We start from the raw sequence: 23,741 nt of genomic DNA on the forward strand, positions 1-23,741 counted from the left end.
CAAAAAAAAAAAAAAAAAAACCCACTTCTTATAATAGGCTACGTAGTGTGGATGCTCAAACGATAAATTGGGGTATTTTAAAATTGTCAGGACTCATTTACACAAAAGAAAACAACATGTTACTTTCTAATTCTTCCATGAAAAAAAAAGTGTTCTTTCCGCTCAGTCAATTATTTAGGTTAAACCTAAAATAGCTGAAGTAGCATTTTTCTAAGTTCTGTTATACTAAGCGTTTGTCCATGTCCTTTGAAAATAAAGCCAAAAATTATCAATGTATCTAATGGAATTACATGAAGGCTTTGCAAACTGTTGTCTCCCACAGTTCCCAAATGCCTTTTGGGTCCTGGGCAGTGAGAGTACACTCAGGGCCCACATTTCACAAGACAGCTGACGTAGATGGAAAATACAAGGTACACACTTATAAACAATACATAGAAGAGTGTCAACTGAGCAATCTAACCATCAATGAAGACTCAAAAAGCATATAATAGTTTAGCAAGCAAAGAAACAAGGATGAGATGACTGGAAATGTCTTTTTCAAGCTGGGAGTTAAGATGAAACCTCAAAGGACCAGTAGGACTTAATTTTAAGTGAAAAGTGACAGAAGGAGACAATGTGATAAAAAGTAGAAAGATAGGAAAGTATCAGCCACAACAGAAAATGTGAATGACTTTAAGGACAAAATATAGAAGAAGATCTATGTTCCCTGGGAGAAAGAATAGTTTGTATCAAATTACTTTTTCACAGTAAGGTTATCTAATAGTTATTTTATTTTAGCTCCTTTTGCTTATTCCATTTCATTTATAGGCCATCTTCATTTTGAATTCTTTTCTTCTACAATTTATTATTTATTTTTTATTAAATTTATTGGGGTGACAATGGTTAGTACAATTACATAGGTCTCAAGCATACAATTCTGTAACGTGTCATCTGTATATCACATTGTATACTCACCACCCAGAGCCCAGTGGCTCAGTCAGTCAGTGCATGGTCCTTATATGACAGTGGAAGGTAGAGCATTTTGAAATGTTTGAATTGGGTGCTTCCCCAACCAAAAACAAAACAAACCCCTGCAGAAAAGTTCCATGACGAAAAAAGGTTCTTTTCTCATTTACTCTCTAGAATTGGACTAATTAATAAAGATTTTTTTTTCCAGCTACAAAAATGACATCCCAGATAGAAATAAACTAAACTAGAAGGGAAATCTTTCCTTCATTCTAAGTGCTAGGTACAGTTGGGGTACTGTTCTAGGTGCCGGAGACACACCATGAACAAAACCAAGTCCCTGTGCTGGTGGAATTTTAGATTCCAGTGAGAGTAAACAGGACAGACAGTGTGCCATAGGTTGTTATGCAAAGAAATGCAGCCGAGGGATAGGGCAGTGGTGCTATTTTTCAGAGAGGTCAGGGAAAGCTTCAAAGATAAGATGCCATTTGTAAGGAAGAATAAGAGGGCCAAAGTTAGTGGATACCTGTGGGGAAAGTACCAGGAAGAAAGAAGCACGAGTGTAAAACAATCTGAGGCACGAACACCCTTGGCGTGTTTGAGAAAGAGCAAGAAGTAGGACTTCACAGCTGGAACCGAAGTGTGGTAAGAATTGAGGTCAGAAAAGAGGGGGGAAGGCAGGACGAGGCTAAACCATAGAAGGTCTTAATACTTTACCCCAGACTTATATCAATCAGTCCACTGAAATTTTACTCAACAGTGAAAAAGAAGCCTGGAATCTCGAAATGTGTCAAAGGAAGTCCAGCTATTTCTTTTAAAAAGCTAGGATACTTCACACGGTGGAACCAGTCTCCTTCCCAGTGAAGTGCTGGGTGAAATAGACCACAATGAATGCTACACAAATGTCAGCAGAAGCTGCTGACATCAGGTCCTACTCCACCCAACTCAAGCGGAACGTCATCAACGTCTTGTGGTACAAGGTCTGTGCCTTACTCACTACTTGCCCACAGATGAGCCTTTGCCATACATTCCAAAGACCTTGAAGCTTCTAGTCATTCAGAAAGACGACCTGCAGCAATCTCCTTACCCTCACCCTCCTTATGCACCCTCCTTTTCCTTTCCCCTTCTTCCTATTCCCTTTTCCCCATACTCCAGAACTCCTACCTTTTCTTCTTTTCCCGTCATCCCATACATAAGGGGGTCCCTAGTTATCCCAACCTGCTATGTGATCTCAGGAACCACACAGATTTGGATACCAAGAAGTATTTCTATTACTAAACACCTATGGTGGTGAATGATACACACAACCTTGCTCTTACTGAGCTCACCCTCTATCAATGAGCAAGGACATAAATTATTAATGGTATAGTGACTACCACAAAGAAAGAAGAGTTTGGAGTGATAGGAAAATGAAGAAAGAAGAAAGTAAAAGAATAAAAACCACAGGCTTATCTCAATAGTGTGAGGGCTGGTTTGTAAGGTGGTAGTAGGTGTTAAGTCTCCTTATTACTTTCTTTCACAATCCCCGTCTCCTACCAGTGATTCCAACCTCTGACCTCAGACAACGCAGAACACTTCTTGGGTATGCTGAGCTAAAAAAAGGCCCTTATTTTAATGTGATTAATTCATGTATTTTTCTTCTCCCCGCCCCCACAATAAAATTTACATGAGTAGTATGGGAATCCACACTTGAGCAAGTATAATACTAAGAGAAAAGGTGTCTTCAGTGCTGATAATAAAGTAGTGGAAGAAATATGAGCTACCATTCTGGCAGACCTGAGTTCTAGTTCTACCCCCACCACCCATATGTGGCCTCAGGCAATCTGTCACTTTTCTGAGCAGTTCCTTTCTCGCCAAATTGAGACGAGTAACATCAAACTTGCTAAACTATTGTGTGAACTTAAGTTTTTTAAAAGCCCAAACAAAGACAAACAAACAAACAAACCTGCAGAAAAGCACAGCCCAGTAGTGGACACAGATATTTGTAACTCCCACTGCTCCCCACTGAAGTCAGAGCTAACTTATGAAGAAACAAATGTGACAATGTACAGTAAAAACTGCAATTTAAACCAATTCTACTATTTAGTGCCATTACTATCAAAAGTAACAATTGAAATGCACCACCTTCCTATACACAGCATTCTACTAACTAAGTGCCTAATGTTGATTTCTTAAAGCCCTTTCCTCTTTCTCTGAGGAATTCAAGTTGATAGAAGCGGCTGCTTCTGGGAAGAAAATCTCTGCCGTGGACACAGTTACATTCCCCAGGCCTCCTTCCATGTATCCAAGTACTGAGGAAAATAAAGAGTGACTGCTTATTACTGCCATTCCCTTTGTAAGAGGAATATAGAAAAACTGTCTTCTTCAATAACATGAAACTGGCCTTAGTCAGAACTTCAAAACATGATCACAATAAATCTGAGTAATGTCCGATACCAGTAACCTGAAAAGGAGGTTGAAAGTTACAGGCTTTCTAATTTGCTTCTCTTCCCCATCCATCTCTATCAATGTTCATTACACCCAGCCCATGGGCTATGGCTCTCCCAGCATGATGACAGATGGACAGAAGCACACAATGGAAGGAAAACGGTAGGCAATTAACTAGAAACTAGAAAAGCAGGTGCTTAGATGATCTATGAAACAGAATCACTGTATTTCAGAGCTCAAAGAAACCTTATTTTTAAAACAAGCAGCCAAAGTACACAACCTCTAAGATTACGAGAACGGGAACCACTGAAGCAGAGCCCTGGCTGGAACACAAAGTAAAGGCACACATGAGGGATCAGACATGAAGCGAGAGAAACAAACAGGGACCAGGGACTAGATCTCGGAGAAGCTGTAAGTCATTTTAAGAGCTTTTATTTTATCCTAAGGGCACCTGGAAGCCAATGATGTTTTAAGCACAAGGTTGATAAACATGTTCCGATCTGCATTTTGGAAAGAAAACGCTTCTGAAACGGCCTTCAAGCAGAGGTTACTTTGGACTGAATCTTAAAATAAGAAAAGAGCAGGGTCATTTAAGGATAGGTAAAATAACCCTTTCAAAGGCACAGAGGCATGAAAAAATTAAAAAGTAGGCTGAGAAAAAAGAAACTGCACAGTAAAAATGTATACTCTGGATACAGAGTACAGAAAATTATACTCTGGCTCTGGTCATATTGCTAGTCCATGAATTACTTTGTTTCTCTGATTCACTACCTGGCTTTGCACAGTGGCATGGAACCAGAAACCTGACCTTTTAGGGCAAAACAAGTAATACAATAGAACAGGTAATACAGTGTTTGGGTCTTAAACTAAATTGTCTCCTCAAGAGAGGTCTCCCCCTAACAATCACACTAAAATTATGGCATCTTATTCTTGTCCTCCATGGCACCTAAAACAATTTAAAATTCTATGTATTTCTATTTTGGGATGACTTATTGTCTGCGTCCCTAACCTGACTTTAAACACCATGCCTTGTTGTTACCCAGTGTACATCCAGTCTCTGCAAAGCAACTGGAAAGACTATACAGGTGTTAAATATATTTCCAAATAGCTTTTGAAACCAACCCCTGGCACTGAAACGCTTACTCCTACCACCGCTGGCTCTATGCAGTGTCTATTACACAGCAGCCCTGATTTCTTTCTAGAAGCTATGAAAAGAAAGGTAGTACTAAAAATCATTATTGTTGTTATTGCTGGCAGTGGCTATTATTTACCGAATGACTCTTATATGCTAGATACTCTCTTAGAGGCTTTTACATACTGTTTCTTGTCTTAAAACAATCTTTGAAGTAGGCAATAATTCCCATTTTACGTATGAGAGATCTAGGCTTGAATAAGTCAAGTGATATGACATGCCTAAGGTCACAGAACTTGTACAACCAGGATCAGAACGCTGGTCTGTGACCTCAGAGTTCTCATTATACTGCTTTTCACTGTCCTTTATCTGAAATACTTTCTATATAATTAGCACCATAAGCCAAAACAGCAAAACTCCAAAAAGCCAATGATGTACAGACAGCCTGAAAATGGCAGGTTACTACTATAAAGTAAGGTGTTATTCAGCTGAGTTCTGTTGCAAATATTGCATTTGAAAGGGTGAATGTGGAAGACGTTTATAGCCCTAAGTAGTGCATTGTAATATACCCCTCCTAATATTAAAAAAAAAAAAAGAAAGAAAGAAAACTTGTTTGGCAGTAAGTCTTGAGCATAACTATTGCAGAATCCTTAATACAGGAAACCAAAGGTTCAAGATAAACCAGCAACTACTGAAATTAGAACTATGAGTTATAATCCCTTTTTATTTAAAATAAAATTCATCCTGGGCTGTCTCCCAATTTAAGTTAGACTACAATGTTTATCATATCACATTTTTATCAGTCTAATGAGCCAAAACACAGGTATTTATCTTACTCTACTTACGTAGCTCCCTTAGCTATCCAAATGGTGTATTATATTGTCTATCATCTTTACGCACCTCCTTCACTTCTTTATTAGCCATTGTCAAATACTAGAAACCAGAAAATCGTTATTTCTAGTAGTTAACAAATATTATTTGTTAAGTAATACGTATGTGAATGTGTACAATGTATACAAATGATACATACAGCTGGAGAAGTATACATTTGTATACAAATGACTATCATGGAATTATTTTTAAATCACATTTTCAAAGAATATTTTATCATAAAAAAACACCTCCATAAAATAATGTTAAGAAAAATGCACAAATTGGACATATAAATTGATGCTGATTTTGATGACGTATCTGACACATGCCTGTATGTGTCGGCCTGGATCTGTGAGTGACAGAAGGAAAACAAATTATTGGGAGGAGGTAAACCAAAATGTCACCTCCACATGGGAGGCATATATGGTTGGTGACTGTTTCCTTTTTATACTTTCCTGAGAAGAATTTCTTTTAAAAGAATTTCTTTTAAATTTTCTGCAACGAGCCCATACTACTTCTATAATAACTACTTTATGTAAGAAAATATATTTCACCTATTCTTAAAGCAATCCTACGACTATATGGTAGCACCACATTAAAACAAAAATCTTAACAAATCTTGGGCATATTTTTTTGAAGATTTTATCTCATCTAAGAGACCACTAATTTTTGTTTTGCACTACGAAAGAAAAAAGCTGCCAAGTGAACTATACAACATAGTACTTACTACACAGTGCTTTCTTATTTTCGGAGATATGAAAATGTTAGACAACAAAGCATTCCTCAATCAGCGACATGCAGAATATTACCATTTGACTAGTTTTGATGTTTTGGATTCACATTAACTGTAAAATAGAGATAACGATCAGCTGTACAATCAATAGCTCTACAAGAATGTGATTTCTTATCTATCACAAATACCAACCTACACTGATACCACTGTACAGCTTTCAAAGATAAACTTCTTCTGAATCCCAGCACCTAACATAGTGCCTGACAAAGGAACAAGCAGGTATGCATAGGAACTAAATTACTTACAATTCCTAAGAGGGCAATTCAGAAGGTACCTTTCTGTATTTGGTAAGTGATAAAATCATAAAGAACAATAAACCGACTGATACATCTACATGGTTAGGTAAAATGAGGAAAGGTATAAGGGGAACGATCACAGTTAACATAACCAAAAGAGCTGACCGGCTCAGAAGCAGGAAAAGTAAAATGGACAGTTGTAGGCGAAACTGTTAGTTGTCAACCTAGCATCCTCACCCACTTCCTACTTCCTTAGAATCCCTGATATCTGAGCACATGATGGCCCAGAACAAAGAAATTTCCCCGTCTCCCTTTGCATCTGGTGAGCCCATGCGACTAAATTCTTGCCAATAAGATATAAGCAGAATTGGTTAGACAAAACCGCCAGAAAACCGCCTTAAAAGGTGGCTGGTGCCTATTTCTCTCCCTACATCAATTCTGCTCCTCAGACCTCAGCTGAAATGGTTGGAGCTATTTGGACAATGAGAAGGATTACAACCTACGAATGGTGAGGCAGGGAGGTAGGAGAAACCAGGTTCCCTGAGGACGACTCACCACACCAGCTCTGGACCTCCCACCTCTAGATGATTTAACTTGACAGGGAAATACACTTGTATTTTGTTTCAGCCACAGTGATGTGTGTTTATTTTGTGTTACTATTACAGCACATTTAAGCTCAACTTATATAATAATCAAAGAATTTCTGGGCAGAAAATACTTAAGACATCTCTCCAGCAGACTGCCAATAAATCAAATAGACTGACACTACCCAAAAACTTTTTTAGAAGAAGTTACTTGAACGGGTGACAAACCACAAAGAGAAGTACTCATATGAAGACATACCATCTGCGTCTTACTCATTACAGTTTGCTCATTTCATTTAATGGTTGGGCAATAAATAGCATAAGGTATTGATGTGAAAAACAACACTTGAAATGCTGTAAGAAGCAAACAAAACGTGTTGTGACAAATTTGTATTTTTAAGAAGTAGAACTAAGAAGTAATTTTTCATCCGTTAAATTTTCACATTATATCTACCATTTCCTCTATAAAATTGTGTCCATTAATAAAAGTCCTTCAAATACTGATAATAAAGATACTCCCTTTCCTGAACATATTCACTTTTCTCCGGAAATGGGTATGTCCTCAGAGGTGAAGACAGCCATCCATGTCCAAGCGAGGGCTGTACCCACAAGGCCCTGTCCTTCTCACCAAAATCCAATTCTCTCTCTCAGAAATCTGAAGCTCTGAGCTTAGAAAGAGCAACTGAAACCTCATTAAAATTGAAAAATTCAGAAACATTTGAACTCTTGCTGCTGACATCCTTTCCCTTTCCAAAGCTTGAGTGTTCCACCTCTCCCATGATTCTATGAAATACATGAATATCTTTCAAATATTTCCTTTTATGTTTAAATGAGCCAAAGTAGGTTTCTGTTATTTGCAACCGAAAGAAAAAAAAAAAACTAACATAATGTTAAAACAAAGCTAATTTCTCTATTAAGGCGGTAGGGACCTAATCATTTGTATCTCCTTGGACTGTCCGAAGGTCTTTTACGTCTTGTTGCAACACAATTCCAAGGATTTCACAAGGTCATGGCTCAGTGTTACACAATGTTGTATGACCCCACAGCACCAGATATTTTCTTTTAATTAAGTCCTTAAAACTTTTTTATGACAGCATTTAGATCTAGAAGTGACCTTAAAGAGTCAATCAGTTCAACCCACTAATTTCAACCCATTAATGTCATAACCTCTCATTTCTCATCCCTTCAGACTAACGAGCTTGCTCAGTACTTGACAGCCTTTCAAAAGTTTCCTTAATATGAACTCCTCTATCTATGTATGTAAATTTTCACAGAATTCTTTGTAGGTTGCCAGATTTAGCAAATAAAAATATAGGACACCAGTTAAATTTGAATTTGATAAACAATAAATAACTTTTTTAGTCTAAGCATGTCTTGAATATTGCATGATGCCTAAAAAACCATTTGTTGTTTATCTGAAATTCAAATTTAACTAGGCATACTGTATTTTATCTGACAACTCTAGTTCTGTGGAGTTGAAAGAGTTGCCCAATAAGATCTACAGACTACCGATTCGCTTTACAACAGGAAATAGTGAATTAAGAACAAAAATTTCAACTGCCTACACAGTTACGACACAGACTGCTAGAGCTGAAGGAGATATTGGAGACAGCTCGTCCAGGGTTCTCACTTTAAAGATAAGGGGACGATTCCAATGAAGATGAATGACAAGTGGGTTGGAGCATGACACCAAATTACAAATGACCAGAAAGATTTCCTGATTTTCATTTGTTTTAAAAATTACTTCTAAAAACCCACCAGAGAAAAAAAGAAGTAAATTTCATGGCTCCAAACAATATTCACATACCTATCATTTCGATAGTCATTTCACATGTCAACCAATAACTTAAGTAAATAAGATTATGTATATAAGCCACCTAGCCCATAATAGGCCTTCTAAATATAGTTCCCATCTCCTCCCTGCTCCTCTGTTTACTCAGTCTAAAATACTAAAACATTACAATCACTTCCTTTCTGGTCTCATCATCTCCCAAACTCTATAAGTTATCCTCAACTTTGATATCAAGATTTAGATACATAGAAGATCTCATATTAAAGGTGTGAAGAAGGTTGTCAGGTACCAAGCATTCTCAATACAGCTCCCTCAAAACCGTTCCAGTTAATAAACACTGCAAGATGTTCAATCTCACTAGATATAAAATCGCCAATTAAAATATTCCTACATCAAATACCTATAAAAGTTCTCCAAAAAGATTTTGGTGATTCATTCAGAACAAAGCACTGCATAATAAATACATGTACTAAGGGTATAAACCAAGCACTCAGAAGTAGGAAGTAGGGAGGACATCACTTCAAGTTGGGGTAGTTAAGAAACTGTAGAAGTGGCAGTATTTGTGCTAGAATTTGAAAGATATACAGTATTCTGACTGGTAAAGGTAGGAAGTTAGGAAAATTTCAAGCAGTAAGAGTTTCATGAACAAGGGCATGAAGGTAGAGGAAAAAACCCTTTACAACTTAGCCCTAGTTTTCCAACTCTTTTTCTTTCCTATCATGCAGATCAAGTGTCATTTCCAAGACACAGTATAAGTTTCCGACCTCCATACCTCTGCTCAAGCCATGCCCCTCCCTTAGTACAAGTCTAGCTAAAGCTAACACTGCAACCTTCCTACTACTTGCATCATACAGAGTAAGAAATCATACCAGCTAAACCAATGTCTACCTGTCCCTCAGCCTCTTTCCCCTTACTTCATTCATTTCTTTCTCCCTCTTTCACATCCTAACAGACCAAACGAAACAATAATTTTATTCACTGATTACTACATAAAGCAGGTAAGTAGAAAATTCTCTTTAAAAACAAAGTTTCCACTTAAATACTTGAAACATTCCCTCCATCCCCCTCTGCTTTTTTCTCCCCCCACCTTTCCTTCCCACTGCACAAGCCCTTTTCCTCTTCAGATCTGTGATTCTGCATTAAAAAAAAAGTTCCCCTCCCACTTTAGATTTTTAAAGTAAATAGCAGTGGTAGTAGAGATGGACTGCCCTTTCACCTATTTGAAACTTCCTGCACAAATGAACACAATAAGGGCTTTGTGCTTTTGCTGGGAAGGGGAGAAGGAGCAAAAGAGAAATAGAAGGGGAACTTGAAAAGGAATGGAAAATAAAACCAGGCGTCCAACTTGTCTATAGAGGAATAAGTCGGAAATAATCTAATAAGCCATAAGAACCAAATTTCCTTATTTTTATTTTAATCACTAAACCTTCAAGAATGGGCCCTTAAAAACAGCACATGTACCTGTATGTTAAATATTTTTCTTTTCTTAGACAAAATTGTAAATTACTCCTCAGACAATGAAAATTACCTAATAATCAAGTCTTTAAACACTTATAATGGATCAACAAATCACTAATTGGAAAAGACATCCACCAGAACTGACCTTGATCATTCTAGTTTTACAGGCTTACATTGGTAACCTAAGGAAATCAGGAAGAATACAATGCAACACACGACTGAAACAGCACACAAATCACACCAACCAGCTTAAAACTGGTTCTGCTGCTTTAAAGCAGATCAGGGAATAATACAATCCTTGAGTTACTTTACAGAGGCGGCACTGAACGTGCCACCTCTGTCCTCAAGCTGCACCAGGAACCAAAGTCTCGCCCCTCCCCCAGAACCAAAGGACAGGACATGGCTGGAACTTGAACGTGGAACACTTTCAGACGCAAAGAGTCCGCTGTCCAGGAAGATCCAGTGCTGAAGCCCCTTACCATAAATGGCCAAGTTCCAAGGTCCTCCAGTGAAAACTTGCCCAGTCAGCACTTGCAGCATACCTGTTCCCCCTAACTCCTTATGAGCCAGGTTAGTTAGCATGTTGTAAGGTAGTCAGGGAGGTCCCTGGCGAAATAAACAAAGGCAGCCATCTCCTGAAACTCCAGGTTCTGAAATGTCTCCTTCACTCCAGGACGAAAATATGAGAATGCACCTTGAGGTTAATAAATTATCTCATAAATCCCTTTTGGCCGGACATAAGAGCAGATCTGATAGACAGGGATGGGTTTATTAATCCCTTTACGATCTGATAGATCAGGACGGGTTCGTTAATCCCTTTAGGGTGGGCAAATGGGACAAACTTGATAGACATGTTTCATTAGAAGGAGTCAGCCCCCTTCTCCAAGTAGGCAAGAGAAAGTATAAAAGTAAGAACTTTTGCCTCAGTCACTGGGCACCCCAGTTGGGACCCCCTCTCATTCTGAGAGCTGCGACTCTTTACTCGTTACTTTTAATAAACTATCCTCTTTTACTTTTACAACTCCTCGCCTCTCCTTGGTCCGTGCTTCCATTCGTTGGTTTCACGAGACAGGATCCCGGCACAAAGAAAATATCCTCCATCACTTACAACCCTCTGATTGTAAGACATTGGGGAGGTCGGGTTTTAAGCAATACAGCTTCCCATTCTCCTTGCTTATTAGCACTCTACAAATAAAGCGACTCTAACTTCTCTACCGCAAAACTCAGTGTTCAGCGTCTGACACTGCTGTGCGTGGGAAGGGGGTCACACACAAACTCTCTTCCTGTTTGGTTACACAATTGACTAGGAATCCAGACTCAGTTTCAAGCATAGTAAATATACCTTTTGAATACCAGCTTATAAAGCAATACAATAAGCTGTCACATCGTAGAAACCACCAACATATCAACAGAATAAATTTGGGAGGAATCTTTCATGTCAAGCAAATAGATACTTGTACTAAGATACGTGTACTAAAATGTCTAGTGACAGCATCATCCCAGGACTCAAAAAAGGCTGTATCTCCAACAAATGAGATCAAAGTGAAAATGATAAGCCCCAGGATTGGAAGATAAACTAGAAAACTAGCTCTGATCATTCCAAAGACACAAATACCAAAATGAGTGTAAATAATCTTGCATGTACTGTTTTATGAGTTGTGATTTGTAAGACATTTGGTCTTCATTCACAGTTCCTGGCTCACAGCTCCCAAAACCCGTGGAACCTCCTCTATGTTCCAGGTGATAAAGCTGTCTTTTGTTATGTTCATGAGGTGACTTTTGGACCACACCCAAGGGTGGCTGCCAGGAGAAACAACCATGCATTAGAGGTTTGGAACAGTAAGTCCCAACCCCCACCCCCACCCCCATAAAAACCTAGGAAGCCAAATTGTTGGTCTTCCACGTTACAGAACCAGAATGCTTCTACCTGCCAGGCCCCAAGCTCCCTAAGGATAGAAACCTTTGTTCAGGACACTGACCGATGTATCTGTCTCTTTATCTGGCGGTTGATTTGTATCCTTTGTAATAATAAATTGGTAATCTAATGAGTAAACAGATTTTCCTGAGTTCTGTGAGCTATTCTGGCAAATTAATCGGAACGAAGGAGGGGGTTGTGGGAATCTGATTTACGGACAGTGGGTCAGAAGTTCAGGTGACAAACTAGACTTGCGATTAGCATTCTGAGTTGGAAGGGGTTGATGGAACTTCCCTCCAATGTGTAGCCAGATGGTCAGAAGCACAGGTAACCTGGGCTTGCTTCTAAAGGGGAGGGCAGTCTTGTGAGACTGAGCCCTTTACCTGTGAAATCTGATTATATCTCCAGGTATGTAGTATTAGAATCGAACTGAATTTTTAAATACCGTTGCCTGCATCCAAGATTTGCTTGCTGGAGTGGAGGGAACCCATGCCCCCATGTTGGAACTGGGTTCAGGAACCCCATTCAAATACGAATACAAAAATATCTAAACTTGTTATTTTGTATAAATGCCTATGTGCATGCATGCACACGAAACTAAATAAAAGCAGGGTCATTTCATCTATATTATTGGATATTCATATATTCACGGCCAATAAATTTGGGAAGTAATCTCATTTAGGAAAAAGGGAGGCTGCATTGGATTTGAAGTCAAGATACATTCAGGCACACACAATATTAGATTGTGAATTCAAAAAGACTGTTCTTTGTCCTCCAGAATTTCCTGAGGGCACTGCTGCATTCTGATGGGTAGAACCGTTTGCCCGGCTTGAAATGGCTCCACCTTGTTGTTGGAGCTCCTGTTTCTTTCTTCTACAGCCCATACAGGGAAACTACTGGACTCAGAGTCAACGTTTACCGGAAACCTATTATTTACTGTGAACCCTGATAGATACTTTCACAAAGCACTTGCACAGACATTCATGTAGACTTCAACTGGATCAGGGTTCTCTGAAACCACGTTTTCATGGTAAATGTCAGAAAATGAAAGTGAAAGGTGGGGGGGGAAGAGAAAAGGGCGGCCTGGTTCTTACGTAGGATGACAAGGTGGCAAACCTTATTTTCACAGCTGGATTATGTCAACTGAGAAGAAAGATAAATACTTCTTTAAGCAATCTAGCATTAAGAGTGTTACTAAACAAAACTCTTACCCTAAAGCTGTACATTTTTGTTTCTGGAAGAGAGAGTTACTTACCTCTGCCTCTGCCGTCAACTGTATCTTCTTTGCTATCAACTGTTTTATGTCTACCCGACCTAAGGGAAAAGAAAATGTAACTTTTAACTTGATGGATACAGCTACCTACAAGCACTATTTAAATAATGAAGCCGAAAAACAAACGGGCAAAAAAGAGTGACTATGTAAACTAAGGTACAACCACGAAACATGGCAGCTCCTAAATATGAAGCATGAGGAAGATAAATGGAAGGAAATTTATACATAAGAATCCTAAGTAGGAAAAACAAAACTATTATACTCGTATGTGCACACAGTAATTACAACTATATTAACCACATGGTGCTGTAAGATCCAATTCTGACCGTACGGGAAACTAGATTGTCTAGATTAGATCCTGCAACTGTGACTACTAAAACACACAAGCAACATTTAACAAGTAGATAAACTGAACTTCATTAAAATTGAAAACAAAAAACTTCTTTTGCTGCAAAAGACATGACACCATCAAGAAAGTAAAAAGACAAGCCACAGAATTGGGGAAAAAAATTGCAAATCTGATCAGGAACTTGTATCCAGAATATATAAAGAACTCTTACAAATCAATAATTAAAAGACAAACAATCCAATTTAAATACAGGCAAAGTATTGTAACGGGGTGGAATGCTTTTGCTTCTCTCCCATCTGACTCTTACCATAAATCCAAGCCTGTATTTCTCCCAGGGCCTTCAGGTAAATAGTTCTTTTTGTAGGTATGCTAATTGACTAGAGGAATTCTGTAAAACAGCCTCCTGAATAGATGGGAAAAGATGCACGAAGCAATGCCTGTTTATCAGAGATTTACAGGAATCTCAGGACAGAACTCTGACGAGTGGACGCAGATGGAGGGGAGGTCAAGAATATCAAGAACCACCTGGAAAGAAAGAGATGTGGAGATTTCCCACTTTTCCTTGTATTCCACCTTCTGGCCCTACCCGGTCTCCCTTCCCTTGACATAACAGAAGTCTGAATTCTGAATTCTCTTAACGTGGATTTGAGGCACCATTAGGTCTCCCCATCTTTTCAGTTGGCATCTTCTCAACCAATAAACCTGTCTTTATTTCACACCCTGATGTTTTGAGTTTTGGCCTTTCGAAGCATCGGGCACACAGGCTTGCACGTGGAACAGTTTCCGAACAAACATTTTTCCAAGAAAGATATACAAATGGCCAATACTACATGAAAAGATGTTCAACATCACCGGTCATCAGGGAAATGCAAATCAAAAGCACAATTAAATACCACTTTCCCACTCACTAGGATTCCTGGCTATAATTAAAAACACATAAAGTCGACTAATTGAGATATGAATCATTAATGACTTGAGGATCTTTTTTCATGACTTAAAAAATTAGATTTTAGATATTAAAATATTTACGAGAATTTGTTGCTCTGTGTGACTCCCATATGCATTGCACGAGCATATATACGGTGATTTATTACTCTCACAGATTTATAGACAATTCCGTATTTTCACACTGAATCATGGTACAATTAAAATTTAAGTAAGCAGTTGAATTAATTAGTATCTTCCCTTTTAGTAAAATATGGGTATGGTTCATTTTGAATGCAGTTTTCCTTTATTCATAAATAAATTTTTGTCTTCACACATAATATCTTAGCTAGATTTTAGCTTTTGATGTATTTATTTAAAAATTTTAAAGTTTTTCTCTGGCAAAACATTTACACCTTCAGCAACATTTTTAATATAACTGAAAAATTAAGTGCTAATGCATAAGGTAATGCCCACCCTGTTAAACTTGGTGCCCATTAACAACTGCTTACACTGCTCATTTTGCTTGCTAAAATAGTCTTTAGCTATTGCAATTTCTTGTTAAGGTTAGATTTGTCTTTGAGTTACAGTTTTATTGGAATTCATCTAAGTTTAATGCAAACATAGTAATCTTGACATGGTACCTCTTTCATTTTTATATAGTTTTCAAAGCACATTTTCAAATACTATAGTATCTTTTTCCAGAAAAAAAGAATTTTATAATCTGATAGTATATTTCCTCATTTTACCTTTTCAGATGAAAGGTCACGTTATCTATTATACTATATGGGAACCAATAAATATCAGACAAAGCAACAAACTCTCATAAACACATTTTAATATCTTTAAAATCCATTTTTTTAAGTCATGTAAAAAGATTCAAGTCATTAATTCATGTATCTTAGTCAACTTTATGTGTTTTTTATTATAGCCATCCTAGTAAGGGGGAAGTGATATTTCATTGTGGTTTTGATTTGCATTTCACTAATGACCCCTGATGTCGAGCATTATATGTGTACAGACCTTCTGCACAGATAAATGAATAAAACAGAACAGAAGGAATGCTGAAACATGAAGCAGAAGACTACAACTAGTTTGCTGTCTTTGTCTTTGCAAAAAGCTATGAGGATGTAACTTTGGATCGTTTTAGTAGTATATTTTTCACGAGAATTTATATTTTCTCATCTATTCTCCTTGGTAATAATTTCCTTGAGTATTTTTATTTCAGTATCAACAACTGCATATTTTGCCTGAAGGGAAGAGTGAAGGGCACTCAAATTTAGAAGATGTAATTTCCCAGAAATAGTTACTTTGCCACAATGAACACTGGGGCATAGTTGAGCTAATTTAAATTTAATAAAACCTCTCCTTATTCTAAAAGTAATCTTCATTATAGAAAATTTAAAATATAAAATATTTTTAAAATATAAAATCGCCCCACCAAAAGGCAAACAAAATCACCCATTACCCTATGATGTTCAAGTGACTAACATTAATATTTTGGCAAATACCACATTTGTCCTTTTACTTTGGCAAATATACATATTATAAAAAAGGACTCCTTGTGCATAGTTTCATAATGTGTTTTTTTCACTTAATATATTATGAACATCTTCTCATGTCATTACATATTATTCCACATCAATTTTATTGGCCCATTATTCTGTTTTTAGGGCTGAAATATAGTTTATTTAGTACTCTATTGAACATTTAGACTATCTTTTCATAATACTTCGCTTGGGAAAAAAGGCATGCAGAATGAGAAGGTCCAAAATGCGCCTAAGCAGAGATCTATAAAGATAGAGAAAATTTGAAGTGATAACGGCTGAGAAATTTCCAGAACTGTTGAAAGATGCCAATCCTCAAATAAAGTCAAAGCATCCCAAGCAGGATAAATAAAATTTACACTTAGATATATCATAGTGAAACTGTGTCACACAGAAATTTATTTAAAAAACAAAAACACCTCTTAAAAACAGAAAGAAAATATCACCTACAAAAGAACTGAAATTATGCTGGGTCCCTGACTTATCAACACCTACAACAGAAGCCAGTAGTTAGTGGAATAATGTCTTCAATCACCGATAATAGTGGAGTTGATGACTGGGGAGGAGGCTAGAGGTCATTACCATACAGAGCCTATGTGGACGATAGCAAAGGCTTTGAGGAAACTAAGAGTCTTATGCAGGAAAGTAACTCATCTTAGAGTGGAAAGCCCACTCTCTCTGGCAGGAGAGAATGAGAAGGACCCCATAAGAGAAATACAACAAATCTGTACAAGAAATGATGTTATAAACCGAAACAAGAGCAATGAGAATGGATAGGAGAGGAGAAATTTTGAAGATATTCACAAATTAGTAACTGTGAAGTAAGAAACATGAGGGTACGATAAACATTCATCTGATTTTCCTATGAATTACGAGAATACACTTTTTTATTTAGTTCTCTACTATCTTTGATCAGACCATGGTTTCATAACTAAGCTATTTCATAAATAAATGAATCCAGAAGCTTCTTCCCTTCAACTAATTCAATTATCCTGGGGGGATGGGAAAGGAGCCATTGTAAAAGATTAAATGCTCACTATTTGTATATCACTTCCAAAAGATTTCTGTGTCTCCCTAAATAACTGACTTTCCTGAGTCAGGGACTAGGAAATCGGGAGAGTTTTTGCCCACATTTACAACTCAAGTCCCTGAAGGGCCCACTCAAAATGACTTTAAAGTGAAAGGAAAATAATACTAAAAAGCCAATTCAATTTATTTTCTTGCACCTTAAAAATTAACTTCATACAATATTCAAAAGAAAAGCTTTACTTTCTTGCTACTCGAAAATTAAAAAATTAAATGTCATAGAAGCCCAAGAGTAACACTCTAACATTATAAGATTTAAAGAACTACATAGACATCCAACCACATAACTCAAGGTTTCTAAATTTCTAAAATACTGACCCTGAAACTGATAAGCCAGGATTGAGGGTCATTCAAATTCTGAAACATCTGCCAATATAAACTAACTGAAAACATTAATATCAGTAACTGATAACTGATCATTAACTGATAATATCTTAATAGTAGACCCAAGGATAAATCCTTTAAGGAAAGCTACTCTAGATTTTTTCCTCTGACCCTCGGATCCCCACGAAATCAGGCTTGCAACATTTATCTTCAAGAATACTACCTAACACTTGTAAAGGCTACTCCATTTAACTGAATAGTTAAATTTTACTTTTTGGAGCATCAAAAATCTCATTTGAAGCAGTTTTGATGAAAATTTTTCTAAAATTACGTTTTCCGACCTTTTAAAAAAAGATTATGTACCGTACCACACATAATCTTTATGTCAATCAAAAGTGATCACGTATTGATTGCCCTGTGCTATTACTGTAATACCTTTAGTAAAACAAGAGCAAGCAGGCTTATCCCAAACAGCTCCAAGGAGCTGTGCCTTTCCCCTTCAGCTGCTGCATCATGGCTTCTCACCCGATCGGCTTCCTGTAAAAATCTTACACTTATACGACTATACATACCAAGCCTACTGCCAATGTTACTCACATGGAAAACACAAAAAGCTAAGCTCATTAAATGGGTAACTCATTTATTCACTCAATTATATACTTATTCATTAAATAAAAACCACTGAGGACCCAATATATACAGGGCACTCGGCATGTATTCCAAACACTTCCATTATGATCTCAGGAGAAATACACACAGATAAGCACAGCACGCAGAAGGGCTGTGGCTGTGGGAGTGCAGGGAGCTTTTGCAAAGGAGGTTAATATTTGAGCTGAGCCTCAAATGATAAAGGAAAATCATGGTGGGCCGTCCCGGTGGCTCAGGCAGTTAGAGCTCTATGCTCCTAACTCCGAAGGCTGCCGGTTCGATTCCCACATGGGCCAGTGGGCTCTCAACCACAAGGTTGCCAGTTCAACTCCTGGAGTCCAGCAAGGGATGGTGGGCTCCGCCCCCTGCAACTAAGATTGAACACGGCACCTTGAGCTGAGCTGCTGCTGAGCTCCCGGATGGCTCAGGTGGTTGGAGCGCATCCTCTCAACCACAAGGTTACTGGTTCGACCCCCCCAAGGGATGGTGGGCTGCACCCTCTGCAACTAAGACTGAAAGGACAACAACTTGAAGCTGAACGGCACCCTCCACAAATAAGATTGAAAGGACAACAACTTGACTTGGGGAAAAAAGAAAAAGTCCTGGAAGTACACACTGTTCCCCAATAAAGTCCTATTCCCCTCCCCCAATTAAAAAAAAATCTTAAAAAAAAAAAAAGAAAGAAAAATCACGGTGAGCAGGTGCTAGAAAGATTATTTCAGGCAGAGGAATTAACATGAAGACCTGTAAGGACTTGGGTTTTCTGGGACTTGAACCCGGGTCAAATGCTTCAAGGTGCCAAGCTCCCTTTGCTTTATGACACTATTGAATAGGCTTTTGCCTAAGGGCAGCTTTAATCTGCTTACTTTCTAAATTACCAGTTACTTTCTAGATTAGTCAGTGCTGTCCAATAGAAATATAATGCGAACCACAGGTCATTGTAAATTTTCTAGGAGCTACATTAAAAAGTAAAAAGAAACAGGTGCAAATGAGTCTTTGAAATGTGATACCTATTCACAATGAGTGTCATCTGAATTCAGACTAGCCATGTTTCAAGTATGCAAATGGACCACATGGGCCAGTCCAGTTCCAGTGACCGCCGTACTGAACGGTGTACTTCTAAATCGGGGCAGCACCTTTTTTCTGTAACGGGCCAGATAGTAAGTATTTTAGGCTTCGTAGCCCATATGGTCCCAAAGCACTACAAATATAAATGAATGAACGTCACTGTTTGTCAAATCCTGCTTGAGATGACTGAATTTACTACTGTAAATCTGGCTGACAAAACTGACGTGTATGTACACATTAGTTTTTATCATCTAACATAACTGGTGAACATGTTGGTTGCTTCCCCTTGCCAGAGACTGACTTAAGAATGGGCATGAGTATCAGCAAGAGTAGCAGCAGCAAAAAGATGACCCACTCAAGCTGGTTTACTGAGAAGAGTTTAAAGAGGGCATTTTTATAAATGTGTGGGCAGAGTTTAACAAAGGACAGTTGTGGGATTCTAGAGCTAAAAACAAACCTCAGGAAAGCTGTTACCATCCTTAGTCCTGAAAGGCAAAGGAGGGAAATGGTTATGAAAACACAAAGAGAACTCAACTCCCTAGATAAAAGTGCTGGCTACCCAGCACAGAGGGAACCTAGGCTCACCTTACTCTCTGCTCTTGGATCTCCTGCCCCATGACCAGATACTTCCAGAAACCAGAAGGCACGGGGGATATAGTCCATCAAGTCAGCCTCCCAGGGCGCAAAGTAGGGTAGAAAAGAGTAGAGAGGCAAAAGGAAGATTGCTACGTAATTTGTAATCTCATTCCGGCCAATGAGAGAGGAGCAATCTGCTGGGGAATTTCTAGGAAAGACTTCATTGCTCTAAAGAAAAACACAGAGAAACAGTTTTTCTCTTCTTCTGATAGAAAATTGTTCTTTTGCTTTACCAGTTTTCTTACCCAGCCTAGAGTTGCTAACCCTCTGTCATTATTTCTATCCTTCCCTCATCACCACCAACTTCCTGGGCCCACCATGCCACATTCCAACCCCAGTTACTGCCTGCTATCTGCTTTTTGATTTCTAGTTGCCATGCACTGAGCAATGGGCCCACTATAAACTGATGCTGTCAAGTCTTAACCAGGCCTGCAATAAAAAATGAAATCTTTTGGTAGGGTATCCGATGGACACTTGTCTTATTAGGGAGACCACTTCATGGGCGGTGTAGATGCCTGACCACTGTGCTTACACTTGAAGCTGAAGCTGAATAATACTGAATGTGAGCTATAATGTAATATAATGTAGTATGTCACAGGATGTGGATTACAGAATAAGGAACAGAGTCAGTGGAATTGTCACAACTATATACCATGTCAGAGGGGCAGTAGATAGGGGGAAGAGGGTCTAGCTACTACATTGTTTTGTCCACCTGAAACTAATAAAGAAAAAATGAAATCTTTTTCTTTGTTTGCTTCTTGATGAATTTCTGTGACATTCCTCACAAACATAATTCCAAACATTTTTCACCTTCTCCTTCTTTAAGTTCCAGCCCTACTAAGCAACCTTCAGTTGATCACTTTGAGTACTGACTCCTTAAGTGTCTTCTTTCTTAATTTTCACTATCTTTAATCCTCTTTCCAACTGTTCCTGTGTCAGAGGAAGGGGTAGCCCATCTCTTTTTAAAGACCAACCCTTTAAACTATTGCCTTGTTCCTTCCTGTATTCTTTAAGAAACTGTTCAAATCGTTCTCAAGACACTGAGCCATTTATATTGTCCACATTTTACATTCAGAGCCAACCTATTCTTTAACAATTTTTTCTGAAATTATGACCTGGGTGTCATTACTGATATTCAAACTTAAATCTGTGGTTTTACCAACATTTACCTTTCAAGTGTTATAAATTTAACATTTTAGAAACAAATATTTAACTGCATCAAACATATGACTTTACAGAATTTATTGCTTAGGATTAATATTTTTAAAGAGATTTTCTTTAAATCACATAATAAAAAATGTTACCGCGACAATGTCCAAATTACAAGTAATTGAAATTTTGAAACAATGTTTTAAAACAAACAGACCTTTCTAATGAGCCTTACCACCCAACCATGCTATTTTTTTCTTTTTATAATTATTTTATTATATTAAAATAAAATGTCCTAGAAAAGTAGTTACGCATTCTTATCTGTGCCTTCTCACTAGCAATCCACTCCCAATCCATTTCTGCAACTCTTTCTTGGGTCATTATGGAGTCCAAATTTCGAAAGCCTCATCCTTGTTAACCTCGCTACGAATATCGACATTTATGAAGTATTTATCATACGTCATCTCACTTGTTCTTTATAACAATCCACTGAGATAAGCAAGATAGTTACATACAAATATAATAGTAACTGAGGGCTGAACGAATACTAGGGGTCTTCTACCCTCTAGCTGGGCAACACGCATCATAAAAAATTTAAAAAGAAAAAGGATCATGGCCTACACATCGACTTAGATGACTAAGGTGTACTAAGCAGTGGCTAATAACTACTTTTTCAAGTTTCAGTTCTTTTTCAATTTTTTTTAAATTTATTGGGGTGACAATTGTTAGTAAAATTACATAGATTTCAGGTGTACAATTCTGTATTACCTCATCTATAAATCCCATTGTGTGTTCACCACCCAGAGTCAGTTCTCTTTCCATCACCATATATTTGATCCCCCTTACCCTAACCTCCCACCCCCCACCCCCCTTGAGTTCAGTTCTTTTAACAAACATATTCTTTGTCTCCTTGTAGCAAGTACAGAATTAGCTAATGCCTAGGCACTGACTAACAGATTTTTATTGTCTAGAAGCTCAAACTCATTTTAACATCCTCATCAGTTTCTAAAAAAACTCTCATTGACTATGCCTTAGAAGACCGTTATCCCAGCCTTGCTTTGTCCAGAGATGTAAGCAATCTAAAAGTCATGTGAAAGTCACCTTTATGTCCATGAGATGGCTGGGTTTAGAAGTAATCCTTGGAAGAATCAATATTTATTCATCTTCAAAGCAAAAAGGGAGATAAAGCAGTATAATCTATCACCTTTTATTGCTCCACTGACTTCAAAAACCTTTCAAAATTCTCAACTAATAACGTGTCTGCACGACCATAAAGAAATGGAATCTGAACTAGAAACAAAAATCAGTACACAGATATTCATACGAAAAGGGAGATTTGAAAAATATGTTGAAATACATGGTGTAAGAAGGTGGTCATTTTTTTGCATGTATCTGCCCAGTTTTCCAAACATCATTTTTTGACTAGACTGTCTTTACCCTCCCATTGTACAGTCTTGCCCCATTTGTCATAGATTAATTGATCATATTGGCGTGGGGCAATTTTTTTTAAGGAAACCAAAATATCTTGAACTAGTGGAAGAGGAAATAGCCCCATGAGGCTTGGCATGAGGACACCAAATTGAGATTTTTTAAAGGAGTATTATGAGTAATCTACAAAAGCAATACACGGAAATACCAATCACAATTGATCTACCACTTTGTGAAAGCTATTATGGAAACAGATTTCTATCCTGTAATCAAAATAATTACAAGAACAAGGTTACTCGATCAGAGTTAACTTTGGTTTATTGTTCTTTTATCACCACACCTGTATCAACTGTGTGGGTTGCCTATATATGCAGTAAGAATTAGCTTTATTATCATTAAACTTTTACAACACCATATGATCTTATTTTAAAATCAAAAGAGCTAATTTTTGATAGAAATATTAGAAGATCGTGTAGATAATAATTGTCAGTTGACGTATTACATAGCAGGGCACTGTAAAGCTATCTTAGGATCTGCGACGGAAGAGTTAGTTGCCAGCACCATCAACGAGAAGACAAAATAATACCTCAATGAATCTAGTGCTATAGACTTGCACACAGTGATGTTACATTTGCTCTCCTTAATTTTGCAAGAGGAAATCTAAGCACTGACAGGTTGTACGTCATCCACTTAGGTAGGTCGTCAGTCAACGACCACATCCACAGTAAAGCTGCAAGCCCTACCTTCTGACTTCCTCCTGGTCTTCCCAATTTTGTCTTCCTATTCGTGAAAACAAACCACAAATCCATCTGTACTACCTTCCCCCTCCAACAATCCTCTCTACAAGCAAACAAAACACAACACACATACACTCTACTGTCTTAACTCCATGGCTTTGCAACCAATAACTTTCCTCTGGCTTCAATGCCCTCTCCCAGTTTCTTCTTCAAAGGCCAAACATAAATTCTACCTCTATGGACACTTCCTTCCATTCTAAAGCTTGGTGATCCCTCACCCTGTTGCTCTCCCATACTGTTTAGTTACTGTAATTACTTAACTCCTATTTATAATATAGGACTGTTTTTTTGTTTTAGCCTGTTATTCATCTGTACTAGCAAACCTAGTACACTGCCATATACACACACACACACACA

The 23,741-nt window shown here is 37.8% G+C and overlaps 1 protein-coding gene across 1 annotated transcript in view; it reads right to left on the bottom strand.

Annotated features, from left to right (window-relative positions):
* SOAT1 (sterol O-acyltransferase 1) overlaps window positions 1–23,741 on the bottom strand; it is a 57,262-nt gene that overhangs the window by 14,098 nt on the left and 19,423 nt on the right. Inside the window, exon 3 of the mRNA XM_081026516.1 lies at window positions 13,411–13,469. Coding sequence (XP_080882642.1) covers window positions 13,411–13,469 — 59 coding nt within the window. The remainder of the gene's footprint in view (window positions 1–13,410; window positions 13,470–23,741) is intronic.

This window comes from Rhinolophus hipposideros (assembly GCF_964194185.1).
Source record: "Rhinolophus hipposideros genome assembly, chromosome: 19".
Lineage (NCBI taxonomy): Eukaryota > Metazoa > Chordata > Mammalia > Chiroptera > Rhinolophidae > Rhinolophus > Rhinolophus hipposideros.